This window comes from Felis catus, chromosome C1 (genome assembly GCF_018350175.1).
Source record: "Felis catus isolate Fca126 chromosome C1, F.catus_Fca126_mat1.0, whole genome shotgun sequence".
Classification (NCBI taxonomy): domain Eukaryota; kingdom Metazoa; phylum Chordata; class Mammalia; order Carnivora; family Felidae; genus Felis; species Felis catus.
The window spans coordinates 104,154,114-104,172,185 of record NC_058375.1 but is presented as its reverse complement, the minus strand read 5'-3'; the positions used below and the strand labels follow the sequence as shown (position 1 = coordinate 104,172,185).

General features: G+C 50.9%; 1 protein-coding gene across 4 annotated transcripts; it reads left to right on the top strand.

The window, feature by feature from the left end:
* The first annotated feature begins 219 nt into the window (after positions 1-219).
* ITGA10 (integrin subunit alpha 10) lies at positions 220-16,763 on the top strand. Of its 4 annotated transcripts, none has more exons than XM_019837749.3 (30): positions 222-652; positions 2,280-2,391; positions 2,580-2,689; positions 2,897-2,988; positions 3,213-3,327; positions 4,315-4,442; positions 4,609-4,757; positions 5,432-5,582; positions 5,787-5,952; positions 6,085-6,158; positions 6,387-6,531; positions 6,716-6,864; positions 7,092-7,235; positions 7,367-7,567; positions 7,865-7,995; positions 8,554-8,720; positions 8,813-8,955; positions 10,283-10,396; positions 10,597-10,682; positions 10,838-10,979; positions 11,149-11,241; positions 11,401-11,477; positions 11,623-11,712; positions 12,131-12,209; positions 12,376-12,489; positions 12,748-12,828; positions 12,981-13,094; positions 14,382-14,477; positions 14,757-14,870; positions 15,167-16,763. In XM_019837749.3, exons 1-30 carry the CDS (start codon positions 523-525, stop codon positions 15,230-15,232), a joined length of 3,573 nt encoding a protein of 1,190 aa, XP_019693308.3. In that variant the 5' UTR covers positions 222-522; the 3' UTR covers positions 15,233-16,763. The 4 variants fall into 4 exon arrangements, 3 of the variants coding, with proteins under 3 accessions (XP_019693308.3, XP_003990590.5, XP_019693309.3); XM_003990541.6 differs by having other exon boundaries at positions 223-652; positions 7,364-7,567; XM_019837750.3 differs by having other exon boundaries at positions 223-652; positions 2,527-2,689; positions 7,364-7,567.
* Positions 16,764-18,072: the final 1,309 nt, after the last annotated feature.

Here is an 18,072-nt window from a genome sequence, read left to right as displayed (position 1 = left end):
TGTGCCAGTTCCACAAAGCACACCCCGTACCGGTTCATAGTTCCTGGTCCCTCCGAAAGCTGTGAGGCCACAAGGCAACATAGGCTGAGTCACAAACAGTGAGACTGGCAAGGTTTGGTTTGTGGGCTGGCTGTGTTCACATGTTGGGACTCCTGGGTGGGAGGGGAAACGATATCGCTGTTACCAGTTCTCTCATTTTCCATTTCCCGGGGTGAGATAAATAAGGTTAAGAAGTAAAAAGTATCTGCCTCCCATGCGTACTGTCTATTCCAAACCCGAGGGAAACATTACTGCCTGGCAACCACAAAGGATAGAAGAAAAAGGAAGAAAAATAAAGGGCAGAAAGTCCAGAATTGTGTTCTTTGGATAGTGACACGATGCCTCCAGGGGGCAGCACCAGGGCAGAGAAATAGGCTGAGATGGCTCGGTCCTTTCCTTGGTCTGGGGCTCCCCGGAGTTCCCCACCATCACTCCTCCCATTCCTTCCAATTTTATTTTTAGCTGCCAGTGGGAGGGGGCAGGATGGGAGGGAAAGTAAAGAAAACAGAAAAGGAGAGGGACAGAGGCACAGAGGACTTCTCACACGGAGAACAACCAGGCATGGGACTCCCCGACATCCTTCACCTGCTCTTGCCCGTGATGTTCCTGACAGGTGAGGGAGGTTAACTTCTTGGTTTCCAGTGGAAGTGGAAGGTGTATGGGTTGTTTGGCATTGGGACCTTTGGAGCTGACATCTTTGGGGGCTAGGGTGAGAGGTTAACACATTCTGCATTTCGTGTGTGTATGTGTATGTGGTGGTGGCGGGCGGGGGCATTCCTTCTTAGGCCCACACATTATGAGTGCTTTGGTATTGAGACTGGCAGGGCCTTGTGTCAGCTCTGGGTCCAGTTGGCTAAAATATTTAAGCCCTGCAAGAGTAAGTGGTCCCAAAAGAAATATGATGTGACCTTCCACGTGGCTAATCCGATTCTTATTATCCTCCTGCCAACCTCCTTCTACCCGTGGTGGTCTCTGGAGCCTGAGGCATAAATGTGTGGTCAGAACTCTTGGTTTATCTAACCAGTGAATTAGTTGCTGGTCATATGGCTCTGCCAGTTTCCTGGATGCAAAAACACAAAAAAAACAAAAAAACAAAAAAACCTCACATAGAAAACACCTTTCTGAAAAGGAGCATGGTTTGAGACAGAGCTTACAGCCATGGGTGGTGGGGGTGATAGGGGTGGCCTGAGGGGGTTGCTTGAAAGGAAAGAGCAAGACCTAGTCAGGGAAGGACCATGGGAGGGACTGTAGGCCTGGAATTTTTCCTCACCAGTGCCCTGTAATCTTTGTTTCCTAAAATACCACCTCTGATTTCTTTAAATTTATTTTATTTTATTTTTAAGTAAACTCTGAGCCCAATGGGAGGCTTGAACTCACGACCCTGAGATCAAGAGTAGCATGCTCTATTGACTGAGCCAGTCAGGCACCCCATTCTAGCTCTGATTTTAAAGGGATTGGGGTTGCAGGGAAGAATCAGCCAGGATATGAGTCAGGGGAGGGTCTTTAGAGTGGGCTGAAATTTAAGAAATACAGGTATGCAGGGGGGCAGTTGGGGGGGGTGAGTTAGAAAAGAAGCGGGCTGTGGGAAACTTTGGGGTGACGGGTCTCTTGGTGAGGATGGATGGCAAACCATACGTGTGGGCAGTCGAGTAGCCCCACCCAGTTAATTACCACTGAGGTTTTCAGAACTGGAATCAAGCAGAGACCTAGACGCTGGAGAAAGAGAGTGAGAGTGTGGCAACGACACTGGGAGTCAGAAAGAGACAGAAAGAGGAGAGACCTAGCCATGCAGTACTCCCTAGCCTCCTCTTGTCCTCCCTGAAGTCCTGGGTTTGGGGAGAATCTGGAAGGCATAGTTGTTCTGGGCTTCAGAAAGGCCCTCTCCCTCTTTGACTCTTACAGCTTGTGGGGGAGGATGTGTAGGGGGAATGATGTGGAAAAGAGGAACTTGACCCTTCCAGACATGTCTGTGAATGAGATTTCAGAGGTGGGAATGGAAATACAGCTGTGCACCAGCATGGCAGAGGGCCACAGGTTAGACATCTGGACCCAAATACTGGAAGGAGACCATCCTTGCTTGGAGTTCTGAGTACATGATGTTGACAGAGGCCAGGACAACTTCTGAGTAAGAAACAGGGATATAGACTGAGATATAAGTATTCCCTTTGCGCTTCTTTCTGGTTGTGCCTCTCCGGGCATTCATTAACCACTCTGACTGCTTCTGTCGCCCCCCACCCCAGGTCTATGCTCCCCCTTTAACCTGGATGTACACCGCCCACGCCTGTTCTCAGGGCCACCCGAGGCTGAATTTGGATACAGTGTCTTGCAACATGTTGGGGGTGGACGTCGATGGTGAGGAAGAAACCAGAGGGCCGTGGGTTTGGGACCGTGGTAGAGCTCTTAAAGGGGAGGCAAGGCGGATGGCAAGGCCACTGTTAGAAGTGGCTGGGGATCCAGGCTTGCTACACCCATGCATTTTCCCTCCAGCCTGTCTCAAAGGTCATGTTCACACAATCCTGATACTCGTGTCCTCCTCCCAGGATGCTGGTGGGTGCCCCCTGGGATGGGCCTTCAGGCGACAGAAGGGGGGACGTTTATCGCTGCCCCATAGGGGGCTCCCACAGTGCCCCATGTGCCAAGGGCCACTTGGGTAAGAAGATGCCTCGCTCTTCTACTCCTACCCCCTAACCTGCTACACTAATAGCTTTGACCCCTTATACCTCACCCTACCCCCATATCCCACACACTCCCTATCTTTGACTTGATCCTGATCTCATCCTCTCTCCTAATCACCCTAAACCCAAGCACCCCATGTGTGACCCCATGGTCTCATTCTCTTCCACCCCCTTGCAACCAGGTGACTATCCACTGGGAAATTCATCTCATCCTGCTATGAATATGCACCTCGGAATGTCTCTACTAGAGACAGACAATGATGGGGGATTCATGGTGAGCTAACGAAAGGGTGGTGGTGGGGTCTCTGAAGGATGTGGCAGAGAAAAGAGCAGTATGGTAAGGGGACCTAGTCTATCTGGAGGGGTCAAGAGGTTTAAAACCCTAGAAAGCAAGGAGGGGAATCCCAGGGAGTGGTTTCAGCGCCTCCTTTGACTAGGAGTGTGTGCTGAGAGAGCACTCCCAAGCCTGGGAGTAATATTTCTCCCAACTCTCCCCAGGCTTGTGCCCCTCTCTGGTCTCGTGCTTGTGGCTCCTCTGTCTTCAGCTCTGGGATATGTGCCCATGTGGATGCTTCGTTCCGGCCCCAGGGAAGCCTGGCACCCACTGCACAACGTGAGCCAGAAGAAGGGCCCGAAGGACCCAGTCCCCAGAACTGGGTGCAGGGTGGGAAAAAGATGGGTCAACACGGTTTGATGCTGGACAGGGGGCCTGCATCGCTTTCCTCGTTGCTACCTAATGTGCCTAAAGCTCCATGTTTCCTAATAGATTAGAATTCAGGGGGCGCCTGGGTGGCTCAGTCGGTTGGGCGTCCAACTTCGGCTCAGGTCATGATCTCACAGCCAGTGGGTTCGAGCCCCGTGTGGGGCTCTGTGCTGACAGCCCACAGCCTGGAGCCTTGCTTCGGATTCTGTGTCTCCCTCTCTGTCTCCCCCTTCCCTGCTCACACTCTGTGTCTCTCTCTCTCTCTCTTAAAAATACACATTGAAAAAAAAAAAAAAAGAGTTCAGACTCTTTGCCAGGGCATCAAGACTCCATGAACTGATCTAACCAACGTCAAAAAATCCCTCTCACTATACCCTCCACACCCTATGCCTTTGCCAGAGCATTTCCCTCCTCATTCTATTTGTCATCTATTTTTATACCTCCTGTCCTTTTAAAGTGTTCTCCAGGCAAATGCTCTCCTCTCCTCAAACATCTTTCTATTGCTTATGTCTTTGATTCCCCACAATCAGAACTGACCTCTTCTTCTCCCAAAGCATAGAGTGGTGCTCTGTTTCTACCTAGCACTTAATTCCCCTCCTTCTCTCCCTCCCCCTCTTTCTTCTCCTTCTTCTTCTCCCTTTCTTCTCCTCCTCCCCCCTCTCCCTCCTTCTTTTTCTACTTCTTCTTCTTCTTTTAGTAAGTTGTATGTATGCCTGTGTCCTCTTTTATTCATTTCTGCATTTACCCAGGGCCTGGTATACTATCTTCCTTGCAAGTTTGGAAGGGCCAAATAATTGTTTGAATGGAACGTGCCCTCCTGTGACTTCTTCCCTTGTTGCCTGCGTGCCCCATATCCTTCTACCCCTCTGTTCCCCATCAGCATACCCCTCTTCCTAGGCTGTCCCACCTACATGGATGTTGTCATCGTCTTGGATGGCTCCAACAGTATCTACCCCTGGTCTGAAGTTCAGACTTTCCTACGAAGACTGGTAGGGAGACTGTTTATTGACCCGGAGCAGATACAGGTAAGAGAAGGCAATGTGGATGGGCTTGGACAGGGAGAGACGGGGAGAGAAGGAGGTAAATGTAGGTAGTGTCTTCAGTAGTATCCAAATGCCCATCTCCCTGCCCCCACATATTATCTTTTCCCTCAGCACACACATTCCATATGAGTGCACGCTTTATTCTCAGGTGGGACTGGTACAGTATGGGGAGAGCCCTGTGCACGAGTGGTCCCTGGGAGATTTCCGAACCAAGGAGGAAGTGGTGAGGGCAGCCAGGAACCTGAGTCGGCGAGAGGGACGAGAAACAAAGACCGCCCAAGCAATCCTGGTGGCCTGGTGAGGCATTGGGAAGGGGAGCCTGGGAGGCCAAAGTGGGGAGGGCCTAGAAAGGTTAGGGGAGGGTTTGGAGTCCACTGTGTCCATCCCAAAATGTCTTGCATGATTTTCTTTGTGTGCACTTTTGGGGAAGGCTAAGCTGGCCGTCACTGCATACCCTTCTCGTCACTCTCTTCAAAGTGTACGTCTGTGTCTTTCCACATCCCTGATTTATGTTATTTATCTCCGTAGACAGAACTCTCTCTATCCCTGCCCTCCCGCTTTGATCTTGGCCCTCAGACTCTCCACCACTTATGTCCTTGCCCACTTGCCAAACATGATTCAGAACTCATCTCTGGGAAGACTTCCCTGTCCTGACCACCCTCCTTTATTCCACATTCTCTGGATATTTGTCCTCTCCCAAATGTAACTTTTGCTGAATGAATCTATGAACGAATGGCATTTATACTTATTTGCATTGAGGATATGCTGCTGCCCATGCTCTATGACATTCAAACATTTTAGCCCTTCCTGTGTGCCAGTCTCCACTGTCAGGGAGGTGAACTAAAAGGCAAGATGCCTGACCTCAGTGAACTGCTGACAGTGGTGTGTGTGTGTGTGTGTGTGTGTGTGTGTGTGTGTGTGTGTGTCTGCATACACGTGATCACACCTCACTCTCTTCTCTCTCTTCTCAGCACAGAAGGATTCAGTCCATCCCGCGGGGGCCGGCCAGAGGCGGCTAGGCTGCTGGTTGTTGTCACTGACGGAGAGTCACATGATGGAGAGGAACTTCCTGCAGCCCTAAAGGCTTGTGAGGCTGGGAGAGTGACCCGCTATGGGATTGCGGTGAGAATCTACTCCAGATCTGGAAGGATGGAGGGGGGATGGTGACACCGAGGACGGGGAACTTCAAGAAGATAGGCATTAATGACTCCCCAAAGGCCAGCCTCTTCTTTTCCCTTCTTTCACTCTAGTCGGCTGTGTTGTGTACCAGCTGTAACACCTCACTCCCCACAGCTAGCTGACCCCACCTTGCTCTCCTGACCCCAGGTCCTTGGCCACTACCTCCGGAGACAGCGAGACCCCAGCTCTTTCCTGCGGGAAATCAGAACTATTGCCAGTGATCCAGATGAGAGATTCTTCTTCAACGTCACAGATGAAGCTGTACTGACGGACATTGTGGACGCGCTGGGAGACCGGATTTTTGGGCTTGAGGGTAATGACTTCCCTGAAGAAATGGGGGACAGGGTAGGGAGGAGTTCTGGGTGTAGGCAGGGTTCTGGAGTGAGTTCAGTGAGTCAAGGAAATGTCTTTCCTGATATTGCCTTGATATTTTCTCATGCTCAAGGGTCCCGTGGAGAAAACGAAAGCTCTTTTGGGCTGGAAATGTCTCAGATTGGTTTCTCTACTCATCGGTTGAAGGTTGGACAGACTCTGACCCCTCTCAACATCTGACTCCTCTCCACCTCAGACTCAGGCAACTTCAACCCAGAGCTCTTCTAGATTCTTCCTTTAACCAATGTCCATGCCGACCTTCCCATGCCTTCCAACTGCCCCCAGCATAGTCTTAGTGACCCTCTCACTCCTGGAGTTTTTACTCTTTATTTCCTGTTGTCTTTTCAAGCGACCCCATCTGTTTCTGCCATACAGGATGGGATTCTCTTTGGAATGGTGGGGGCCTATGACTGGGGGGGCTCTGTGTTATGGCTTGAGGAAGGTCACCGCCTTTTCCCCCCACGGACGGCCCTGGAAGATGAGTTCCCCCCTGCTTTGCAGAACCATGCAGCCTACTTAGGTAAGTAGCAGAGGGTTGCAGGGAATTAGGGGGTGAGGAGGAACTGTTTCCCCAGTGGGGGGTATGAGAGCAGTTTCTCACCAATCTGCTACTTTCCTTGGGACCTCGTCCTGTGCCTTTAGGGACCCCTCCTACTCTGACCCCATCTTTTTTCCCTTTCACCCGATTCCCTGCCCACTTCTAGGTTACTCTGTTTCCTCCATGCTTTTGCGGGGTGGACGCCGCCTCTTTCTCTCAGGGGCTCCTCGGTTTAGACATAGAGGAAAGGTCATCGCCTTCCAGCTTAAGAGAGATGGGGCTGTGAGGGTTGCCCAGAGCCTCCAGGGGGAGCAGGTAGGGCATCCAAGAGAAGGTGGGACGCTTGGATCCTGAGGGGCCTTCAGGCTGTGGGGGAGGAATGGGAAGGACCAAGAGAGGATCCTGAAAAATCTTTGCTGAGTTCTGGTTGGCGGAGTCTGTCAGGGGTGTGAGAACCACGCTGGCAGGCTGGCCAATGCTTCTCACTTGTCCACAATCACCTTCCTTTTTCCCTGGGGTCACCGCTCCCCGCCACTCCCCAGATTGGCTCCTACTTTGGCAGTGAGCTCTGTCCATTGGATACGGACGGGGATGGAACAACCAATGTCTTACTTGTGGCTGCCCCCATGTTCCTGGGACCCCAGAACAAGGAGACAGGCCGTGTTTATGTGTATCTGGTGGGTCAGGTGAGACTTGCTGGGGTCTGTGGTGGGGGCGGTGGAGGGAAGGAGGGAGGGAAGGCACGTATGTTCACGGGCTGGCTGGGAGGTTGGGGCCACCAGATCAGCGTCTTCTGTCTTCTCCCCTCTGCCAGCAGTCTTTGCTGACACTCCAGGGAACACTTCAGCCAGAACCCCCCCAGGATGCTCGGTTTGGCTTTGCCATGGGTGCCCTTCCTGATCTGAACCAAGATGGTTTTGCTGATGTGGCTGTGGGGGCGCCCCTGGAGGACGGGCACCATGGAGCACTGTACCTGTATCACGGCGCCCAGAGTGGGATCAGGCCCCGTCCCGCCCAGGTCAGGAGCGTGCAGAGAAAGCAGGGGCACGGGTGGGAGGAAGGAGAAGGGGGGTGTGCTCCTTGTTCGTCGTTGTTTCCCTGGCCTTGAGACCCAAACTGGACAAGTGCTTTTTTATCAGTAGTCAAAAAGGTGAGGTGGTAGGGTAGGGTACAGGTTGCTGTACTAGGGACTCCTAAGTACAGACTAGTGTCTCTTATTCCTTCTTATTCTCTTACCGCTTGTTGTGTGCCGGGTGGGCGGCCGGGGTCACCAGGCGTGAGAGTCCCTGCTCAGTCTCCCCTCTCTTCCTCTCAGAGGATTGCTGCTATCTCCATGCCACAGGCCCTCAGCTACTTCGGCCGGAGTGTGGATGGCCGGCTGGATCTGGATGGAGATGACCTGGTAGATGTGGCTGTGGGTGCCCAAGGGGCAGCCGTTTTGCTTAGGTGAGCAGTCCTAGCTCAGGAGGCTGTGGACAGCATAACCTAACTGATAAAAGCAAAGGCTTGTGGGGGCGCCTGGGTGGCTCGGTCGGTTAAGCAACCGACTTGGGCTCAGGTTCTGATCTCACGGTTCGTGAGTTTGAGCCCCGCATCGGGCTCTGTGCTGACAGCTCGGAGCCTGGAGCTGCTTCAGATTCTGTGTCTCCCTCTCTCTCTGCTCCTCCCCCACTCATGCTTTGTCTCTCTCTCTCTCTCTCTCTCTCTCTCTCTCAAAAATAAACATTAAAAAAATTTTTTAAACGGGAATAATAACAGAATCTACCTCATAGGTTTGTTGTGAAAGTTAAGTGCAATAATCACGAAAGATCTTAACACAGTGCCTAGCACATGGCAAGTGCTTATTCAGTGTTAGCTATTATCTTTCTGCCTGAAGGGTCCGGCGGGGAGGTGACACGTGTACATCTAGCCTCTCATTCTTTCCTTTGACCTCTGGGAGGCAAGCACTGAGGATCACCTTTCTCCAAGGGCTTTCCTCTTACTGCTAGAATTTCTTGATCCCAGCTCCCGGCCCATTGTCCACCTGGCCCCTTCCCTGGAGGTGACCCCTCCGGCCATCAGTGTGGTTCAGAGGGACTGCAGCCGGCGAGGCCAGGAGGCAGCCTGCCTGTCTGCAGCCCTTTGCTTCCGAGTGACCTCTCGCACCCCTGGCCACTGGGATCGCCGATTCTGTGAGTGACCGGAGCGTCCTAAGTAACCCTTAAGCCCACCTGCCTTGGTCCCTGGACCCCTCTCCACCCTCGCTCCTGCCTGCCCCATCCAGATTTGCGGTTCACAGCGTCACTGGACGAGTGGACCACAGGGGCTCGTGCTGTGTTTGACGGCTCAGGCCAGAGGCTGTCCCCTCGGAGGCTCCGGCTCAGTGTTGGGAACGTCACTTGTGAGCAGCTGCGCTTCCACGTGCTGGTGAGGACGGGCAGGAAGACAGGACAGACTCTGCAAATATTTTACCATGTTCTGGTATTAAAGTGGTTTGAACTCTTTGGAAAAAATGGCATAACATTAAGTACCAAGATTTCAAATTCCCAAATTAGAAACAAGATTTTTAAGTCAGGAGGAAATTTAGTAAAAATTCAAGGATAAAAGGAAAGGTTAATAGAAAAACAAAAATATTGTAAAAAATAGGATTTCCCCCGCTACCCCAAGGTAGGTTAAAAAAAAAATGCCACCAACCCCCTCCCCACTCCCAGTATTTCTCTTAGAAAAGTCACCCAACCCTGAATACAGGGTCTCACACACAAAGACAAATAGCTTGATTTGCAGATCAGCCTCTGGGATCTTATACTGGCCCCAGTTAGAGGAAGGAAGGAAGGAAGGAAGGAAGGAAGGAAGGAAGGAAGGGGAGAGAGAGAGAGAAAGAAAGAAAATAGAAGAAAGAAGAAAGAAAGAAGAAAGAAAAAGAAAGAAAGAAAGAAAGACAGAAGAAAGAAAGAAAGAAAGAAAGAAAGAAAGAAAGAAAGAAAGAAAGAAAGAAAGAAGAGAGAAATTATGTAGTTAGAGATCCATAAATACTGGCATCCAAACAAATGAAAACATCCCGGCTTTGGTATGGCTACGGAAATCTGGAAACTGTTCAAGAGGACACTGGCTTTGGGAGAGAGGGAGTCAGGTGGTGGGGAAGGCAACACAAAGGCTCTAAGCAGAGGTAAAATAAATAATTGGGACGCATCCATAGCAAACACCGTGTATAATACTGAGGCAGGTGCCTCAAACAAAATACACATATAGGTTCTTGATCCGAATAACACAAGTGCAGGTTCTTGAGCAGATTAACGCACATACGGGTTCTTGTTAAGAGTTGTCTAGTTGTCTAGTTGGCTCTGTGTCGGGGCCTGGGAGTGAGGGGCAGGCTGGCTGGAGGAGGAATTTCTGCCGGGTCTGGCAAGAAAGCCAGAGCTGAAGCTGGGGCAGTGAGGAAGTTCAGACTCTGGAGGCAGGCTGATCTGGGTTTGAAGCCTCACTCTGCCGGTCACCACTCGTGAACTCTGGCAGGTCACATAACCTGCACCCCACAGGTTCCCTGCTTACCCGAAAGGAGGAGATACTAATAAGAACTACAGTGTGGGAGTTGTGTTGGAATTAAAGGTAATAGTGCTGATAAAACCTCAGGACAGTACCCAGCACATAGAAGGTGTTCGGTAATTGATCACTGTAATAATCACGTTCTTACGGGGGCCTGGGCTGTACCCCTAACCCCTGGCTCCCCATAATCCTTGATTCTGATTTTCCTTAGGATACCTCAGATTACCTCCGGCCAGTGGCCTTGACTGTGACCTTTGCATTGGACAACACCACGAAGCCAGGACCTGTGCTGGATGAGGGCTCACCCACCTCTATACGAAAGCTGGTCAGCGATGCCAAGCCCTGCCCTGCCCCTGGGTCCCAGTACTGCCCTTCTCAGTGAATTCAAGAGACACGGAGGGCCGAGACCTAATTTCACAGCCAAATCTGACCCGGGCACCTGCTCTTTTCTTTTCCCTTTCCCCCTAATTCCATGCTTTTCTGCTTGCCTTCCTATCAGGCCTCAGCCCCTTCTCTCCCCTCTAGGTTCCCTTCTCTAAGGACTGTGGCCCTGACAATGAATGTGTCACAGACCTGGTGCTTCGTGCTGATATGGACATCAGAGGCTCCAGGTGGGATGGATGTGAACTGGCCAAACCAGGGTGACCTGAGACAGACCAGAAGGAGCTCGAAGGGAGCTGGAGGGTTGTTTCTTGCCCAGAAGAGTAGAAGTGATGCCTTTGGCAGCTTTTCAACTCCTGGGCTCTCCCTTATCCACCCCTCCTAGGAAGGACCCTTTCGTGGTTCGAGGAGGTCGGCAGAAAGTGCTAGTATCAGCAACTCTGGAGAACAGGAAGGAAAATGCCTACAACGCTAGCCTGAACCTGAGCTTCTCTAGAAACCTCCACCTGGCCAGTTTCACACCTCAGGTACCTGGGGGAGGAGATTTGGGAGGAGTCGGGGAAGGAGGGGGAGGAAGATTGGGGTATTGGCCTAGGCTGCAAAAGGCTCTGGAGAAAGGCTCGGTGTTGAGAGGCTGTGGGCAGGAGACACTTGACGGCTTCAGCTCCAGCCCCCGCCACATTCCTCTGCCCTCAGAGGGACAGCCCCGTGAAGGTGGAATGCACAGCCCCTTCCCCTCATGCCCGGCTCTGCAGTGTGGGGCACCCTGTCTTTCAGGCTGGAGCCAAGGTGAGTAGGGACCCAGGATGAGAAAGGGGTTCTGAGAGAACAGGGGCTGGAACCTGCGGGTCCTGGGAGTTTAGGGAAGGAGGCCCACGAGGCCTCCTGTTCTTCTGTGCTGGCCCCATCAAGAGGACCATGCCCTGACCCCAAACCACCTGCCTCCAGGTGACCTTTCTGCTGGAGTTCGAGTTTAGTTGCTCTTTCCTCCTGAGCCAGGTCCTCGTGAGGCTGACTGCCACCAGGTGGGAACAAGGGGAGCTTCCTCCCAGCCTCTCCTGTGGAGTCTTGCGGGGGGAGGGGGTTGGTGGAAACAGCGGTGACTCGTCTCCTCCAGAGTGGGGTGTCTTAGAGTGGGCTGGGACGTGAGCCTCTCCCCCAACCCTACAGCAATAGCCTGGAGAGAAACGGGACCCTTCAAGATAACACAGCCCAGACCTCAGCCTACATTCATTACGAGCCCCGCCTCCTATTCTCCAGGTATGGCTCGGCTCCCCACTAGGACCCCGTCCGTCCTGACCCCAGGCCCCTACTCTGTGTTTTCTCCATTTCCTTCCATGTGTTTCAGTGTTTTCCCCAAATGCAAACCCTTGGGGCTGCTCCATCTTTTTGCCCTGAATCCCACTCAAGTCGAACCTTTTGAGCATCTTACTTTCCTAGGTATAGGGCTTGGCTCTAGGCCCTAGGGATTGGAGCTGGGGCGAAGGGTAGGGGGTGCAACCATAAAGTTTGTACCAGGTCTACGTCACATTCCATTTCTGTCTTCTTTATGTACCCCCATCCCTTTATCCACGTGCTGGCCCTGCCTTCCCTGAATCCATGTCTGTGTGCTGATCATGTGCCCCTGTGTCTGTGTCATGGCTGTGACCCTGTGCTTCCTGACTCGGTGTCCACGCAGTGAGTCCACTCTGCACCGCTATGAGGTTCACCCATATGGGCTCCTCCCAGTGGGTCCCGAATTCAAAACCACTCTTAGGGTGAGAAGCTGGAGGGGCCTTGGCATGAGCAGGGGGAGGGGGAGGAGTGCTGGGCAAAGGAGGGAAGAGTCTCTCTTCGATTTCCAGTGGCATCTAGGGTGAAGAGGAACAGATGAGGAAAGGTCTTCTGTGTCCCACCTCTTCCCACTTCCAATCCTCCTCTTAGGTTCAGAACCTTGGCTGCTATGTGGTCAGTGGCCTCATCATCTCAGCCCTCCTTCCAGCTGTGGCCCATGGGGGCAATTACTTCCTGTCATTGTCTCAGTTCATCACCAACAATGTGAGTCCAGGCTAAGGGTGCATGGAACCCTGCCACCTTGATCTGGTGAACTTACCCAGCTCCTTCTCTGTTGGGGTCACTGCCATCAGGGCTCCTCTCTCTGGGAGGCCTTTCCTTTACACATGTGCCTTCTTTGGGGGAGAAAGAGAGGGATTGCCCAGGGAAGAACCACGGAGTGTGGGTAGCATGCTCCTGGTCACCCTGGAGTGGCTGGCCTCTCACCATCAAGAGGGTGGCTCAAGTTGCATCCCCCTCTAGGCAAGTTGCACAGTACAGAACCTGACCGAGCCCCCAGGACCCCTTGTGCACCCCGAGGAGTTTCATCACACAAACAGACTGGTATGGCTCACAAGAAGGTGAAGAAGGTGTCCAGAATGGGAATGCAGTGGGGAGCGGTAGTGTTTGGAGCCTTGGGACGGGGGCGGAGCCTGGAGTGGGGAGCAAGGGATTTTTCCATCCCAAGACCCTGATCTGTCTCTCTCTTCTGGAAGAATGGGAGCAACACTCGGTGTCAAGTCGTGAGGTGCCATCTTGGGCGGCTGGCAAAGGGGACTGAGGTCTCTGTTGGACTACTGAGGCTGGTTCACAATGAGTTTTTCCGGAGGGTAAATCTTTTCTTCTATTTTCCTCTTCCGCTACGGCCTGGAACTTCAGCATAGGTTTTGGAATTGACTCATGTTCAAGTTCCAACTTTGCCTCCTACTAGCTTGTTGGACCTTGAGCAAGTTATTTAATCTCCCTGATTCTTACTCTTTCTCTCTAAAATGGGGAAGATAATACCTACTTCATGAGGTTGTAAGGAACAAATGAATAATGAGATGGACCCATTAAAGCTAGTTATTCTCCTTGTATTTTCCTGTTTATCATCCCTTAGTGCTCTATCAATAGTCAACATTTATAGGATACCTAAATTCAATCAACTAATAATCCACCATGTGCCTACTATATAAAAGGACCTGTATTTGGCAGACACTGAGGAGAATATCCCCAACATTTGTCACCATGCCTTACTCATTATAGCGACTTAATACATTTCTGTTAAATGCATGAATAAACAGTTGATTATTACATGCCTGATATGTACTGGCGGGTAATGGAAGGCAAGATCATATAGCCGAAAGGGATCTAGGTTATGAAAGTTCTCTAAAGCTGGGGAGATGAAGCTGAACTTAATACGATAGACAGTCAGGAGTCAGTGTGAGTTTCTGAGCATGGAAATGGCACCTTAATTATAACAGCTATGTGGTACTAAGGGCTATCTGCTTTGAATAGCACACGGCATATTTTATAGGAAAGTTATGTTGGAGACACCATCCTTCCCTAAGTCTGATTCTCTCTTTATTGCTCTTTGGTATCCTTTTTTCACTCATTTACTTTTTTTTTTTTCAATAAAGATTTATTGAGAAGCCAGTATGTACTTAGCACGGTGCTAGGCACTAGGCACTGGAGACATCTAAATTTATAGGACACACACACAAAATAAATCAATAAATTTATAGGACACTGCTCTTGACCTTGAGGATCTTACAGTCCAGTGGTGAAAGAGAAGCAAAGAGAATATTATGACCTAATCCAGGCTGATAGGGGTTAGGAGGAAACACCTCCCTAATTCCAAGAGGGGTTGACATCTAAACTTCAACCTAAAGGAGGGCTAGGGGTTAGCCAAAGGAAGGGAGTTAACTAATATTGGGTACAGCCAACACCATATATGAAGGACCAGAGGCTTTCCATCTGTTACCCTTCCTCTCTCTCTCCATTGGTCTCCAACCTTTTCTTCTGGTCTGGAAGGCACCGGAAGTTGTACCTACTGGCCTCATCTTTGCCATTGGGGTTCCAAGAGCCACACCACCTGATGATGGCTCACTTTGTCTTCCCATCCACTTGCGCCACAGGCCAAATTCAAGTCTCTGACGGTGGTCAGCACCTTTGAGCTGGGAGCTAAGGAGGGCAGTGTCCTACAGCTGCCTGAAGCCTCTCGTTGGAGTGAGGTGGGACTGGAGCCCGAACCCGAGAGCTGTGCAAAGAGTGAGGGTGGGGTTGGCAGAAGGGCGTGGGGGGAGGGGGGACTTTTTCATAACTGAGACGATCCTCATTAGGCAGCAGCTGAAGTGTCACAAGTGATCGATCAGGAGGCGGGGGTCCCACTGCCTTTATTCCTGCCTCAGTTTCTTTCTTTTTATTCTTTCATTTCGAGGCTTTGCTATCATGTGGGTGAGCCTAGCTGGGAGAAAGGGCACAAGTGTGAAACAAGTCTCCTTCCCCTACAGAGCCTGCTGGAGGTGATTCAGACCCGCCCTGTCCTCATCTCCCTGTGGCTTCTCATTGGCAGTGTCCTGGGAGGGCTGCTCTTGCTTGCTCTCCTTGTCTTCTGCCTTTGGAAGGTAGGCACTGCCTCAGTGGGAGTAGGGGGCGTGATGCCCACGAGTTGAGGGCTCCCTGATTATAGCAGGGAGAACCGGGTTTGTGATGGGCCGCTAAGCAGGCTGTGGGTGTCCTGCCGGGAGCTCTTTCACTATACTCCACAAATGTTGGTTGAATTAAGCTAAGCCAAATAAAATAAATCAGAATCTCATTTTTGGAAGCAAAACAAAAGCGAAGACTTCAGATATGTCTGAGCGCTGTTGGCAAGGTGTCCAGGCAGGACATTTGGCGATGACTCTTATCTCTTCCTCTACAGCTTGGCTTCTTTGCCCGTAAGAAAATCCCTGAGGAAGAAAAAAGAGAAGAGAAATTGGAGCAATGAATGTAGAATAAAGCCCTAGAAAGTCCTCCTTGGCGGCTTCTCCAAAAGACTTGCATAAGAGCTGAGGTTTGGGGGCTCGGACAAGAAGCTTCTAGACTGTCTCCCCAGACCTGCAGCCTGACTTGACTTTTGAGTCATGAGGATGCTGCTGGCAAGAGATGAGGCCTTACCTCAGACCAGAGGGGCTGACACCAAAACCAGGAACACTCTCACCCTGTGCTTCCCTCACCATCCCGGTTCCACGGCCAACACCGGGGCCTTGGTTTGGGGCCCCATTTCCCTTATCCCAGGAATCAAGAATTTTTCGTCTATGGACCCTGACTCCTTTCAGATTCCCCCTATATCCTGCCTCAAAATTGGAGAAGATGGGGGCCATTTTCCTCCATTCCCCTGCCTCTCACCTTCCTGCCTGCTCCCCACTCCACAGGAGGGAGCCGATGTTGGCTTCAAAAAGTAAAGTCAACATCTGCTGCTTTCCTGTGGAGTCGGGTGATTCAGAGCGCCGGATGGGGAGAGTCAACAGGAAAAAAGGAGGGAGGAGGAAAAGCCACAAGAGACATTCTGTACAATTCCAAGGAACAGAGAAGCCTTTAGACGGGCAACTGCCGTCCCCCTGAAACCTGAGACTTTGTGGTGCGCTGGCCCGCCCTCAGGTGCCTGGGAAACTGAGCTGCCCCAGTCCTGCTGGGCCAGGGTTTCCCAACTCGCAGCCTTCCCTGGGAGCAAAGCCAGGGCCGGGTGCCCCCAGGTGGCTAGTCCTGGAATAGCAGAAAATGGTCCTGTTGTCTGGGTCATGGCCAGTGGAGAGAGCTGGGTCCCTAGGCAGTGTTTTCTCCTCTCTCGGACCTCACACACTCTTGAGCCCTCGTTGGGGCCTCCTTATGGAAACCAGAGAGAAGGGAGAGTATTTCTTCTTGATGGTGGGAATCCCTTTCACCAGCTTTGGGATGCAGCCACTCCGTGGGGTCCAAACGAGTCAGGCCTGCATTAACCAAGAAGCCCAAGTGGGTGGCAGGAGGTCTCTGGGGAGCAAGCCCTTCCTTGCTCAGCACTGGTTATGTAGCACCAATAGCCACATGTTTCTGGGGCAACTGCAGTCATTCCTGTAGGGCTTCTCTGGTGGAATCAGTTTGCCAGCCCTTGCCTGATATCTACCGGAAATTCCCAATTTCCGTCTCTGGGCCACCCCACCATTTTTTGTGGTCATGGCCAGTAGAGATAATTAGATTCTCACCAACTACTGGGTGACTTATATTTCTTTGTAATCAAAGAAATTGTTACTGGTCTCCAAGGTGCGGCTCTGACCGCCATTTGAAGAATCAGCACCCATTGAGAGCTGAGAAGAGAGGAGACCTGATTGGGCAGTTGACAAGCAGCCACAGAACTTGTCCTCCAGGGCTGTTCTCGAGGCCTGGCCTCAATGTTTATTTTGGCATGTTTCCGGCCTTTTGCACAGGGCATTGTCTCTGTTTCCCAGCAGGGTGAACAGTATATCAGATGGTCAGAACAAATAAAGTTCAGTGTCAAATGACTTCTGGTTCTCTTTGAGTTGCCTAGGATATGGACTGCTCAGGAATGGTGAGAGGTAGATTCTTGGACCACCCGAGACCTTATACAGTTGAGTTCCTGGAAGGCAAAGTTATGACATACTTGAAATATTTTCTGTGACTCTCCCACTGGAGATGCATTCTAAGCCTCCTGCAATCCTTACCTTACATATGTGATTATAGAGTATAAAATGTGTAGGTTGGTAGGCACACAGGCCTAGATTGAAACCCTGGGTCTGCCATTATTAGCTGTGTGGCCTCAAGCCAGTCGTAACTACTCTGAGGCTCAGATAACAGTAAGGTAACAGTACAGTGGTCGAGAATGAAGACAGACTTGGCTTTAAATCTCAGCTATACCACTTAAAAGCTGTTTGACCTTGGACAGACTTAACTTTGCTAAGTCTTGGCTTCCTTGTCTTTAGACTTACTAGGGTTGTGAGGACCAAATGAGATAATCCAAGTAAAGTGAGCATATACTAAATACTCAATAAAGGTTAACTGTTCTAAAAATACTTTGTTATAAAATAATCTACCTTACTGTGTATTGTGAGGATTAAGTGAGAGGGTGTATTGAAGCACCAGCTGGTGTTCCTAATCTGGTGACCCACCTGCCTTTCACAGGCCCTGAAGATTTATTTCTTCTATGTGCTATTGTCTCCTACCACAGAATCTTATCCTACATCTCATCCCCCTTGAAATAAGCCCTCATGCCCATTAAGGCGATAATTAGCTAATTAACTTAAGGTTCTAATGGTAGAAATCAAATCTATTTGATTTTTTTAGAGATCCAGTGGTCTAGTACCCTCAAGGAACATGTGCACTTAAGCAACAGCCTTCTAGAGACCACACCTCTCCCTCTGTTGCCTAACTCTGAATATGGTAGACTGGCCAATAGGCAGGGACGAAAATTCTGTGGCAAGCTGGTGAACTATTTTGTGGCAGGAGCAGTCCATGGTGACCCCCAGTGCACTTCATACAGGCTATCACTTGATCAACCTTTATGGAGCATACTGTTTCTGAGGCTGGGACTGAGACCATGGTTATGTGGACAGATCTCCCTTCTTTACCCCTAGTGGGATTTCTTTGAGGACTGGTTCATCTAATTCTTTGTCCTTGTGATTAAGAGAGCATTTTAAATATTTTTCCCCACCTAGAGATCCCTGTCTTCTCTATCCTTCAGCCTTCGAGTGGGACTTTCTCTAACCCCAACCTCTTCCTGTGGAGCAGAGCCAGCTTGAGAAGCCCCTGTAGAAAACAACAGACTCTCTTCAGACACAGGAGTGTTCCTTCCTT

Bases quoted from the DNA above. Each gene is read 5' to 3' on its own strand.
- ITGA10 (XM_003990541.6), top strand. From the start codon at position 523: ATGGGAGGGAAAGTAAAGAAAACAGAAAAGGAGAGGGACAGAGGCACA. The intron at 7,996-8,553 runs GTGAGCAGTCCT...TCTTGATCCCAG, and splicing joins GGGGCAGCCGTTTTGCTTAG to CTCCCGGCCCATTGTCCACC. The intron at 8,721-8,812 runs GTGAGTGACCGG...TGCCCCATCCAG, and splicing joins CCACTGGGATCGCCGATTCT to ATTTGCGGTTCACAGCGTCA.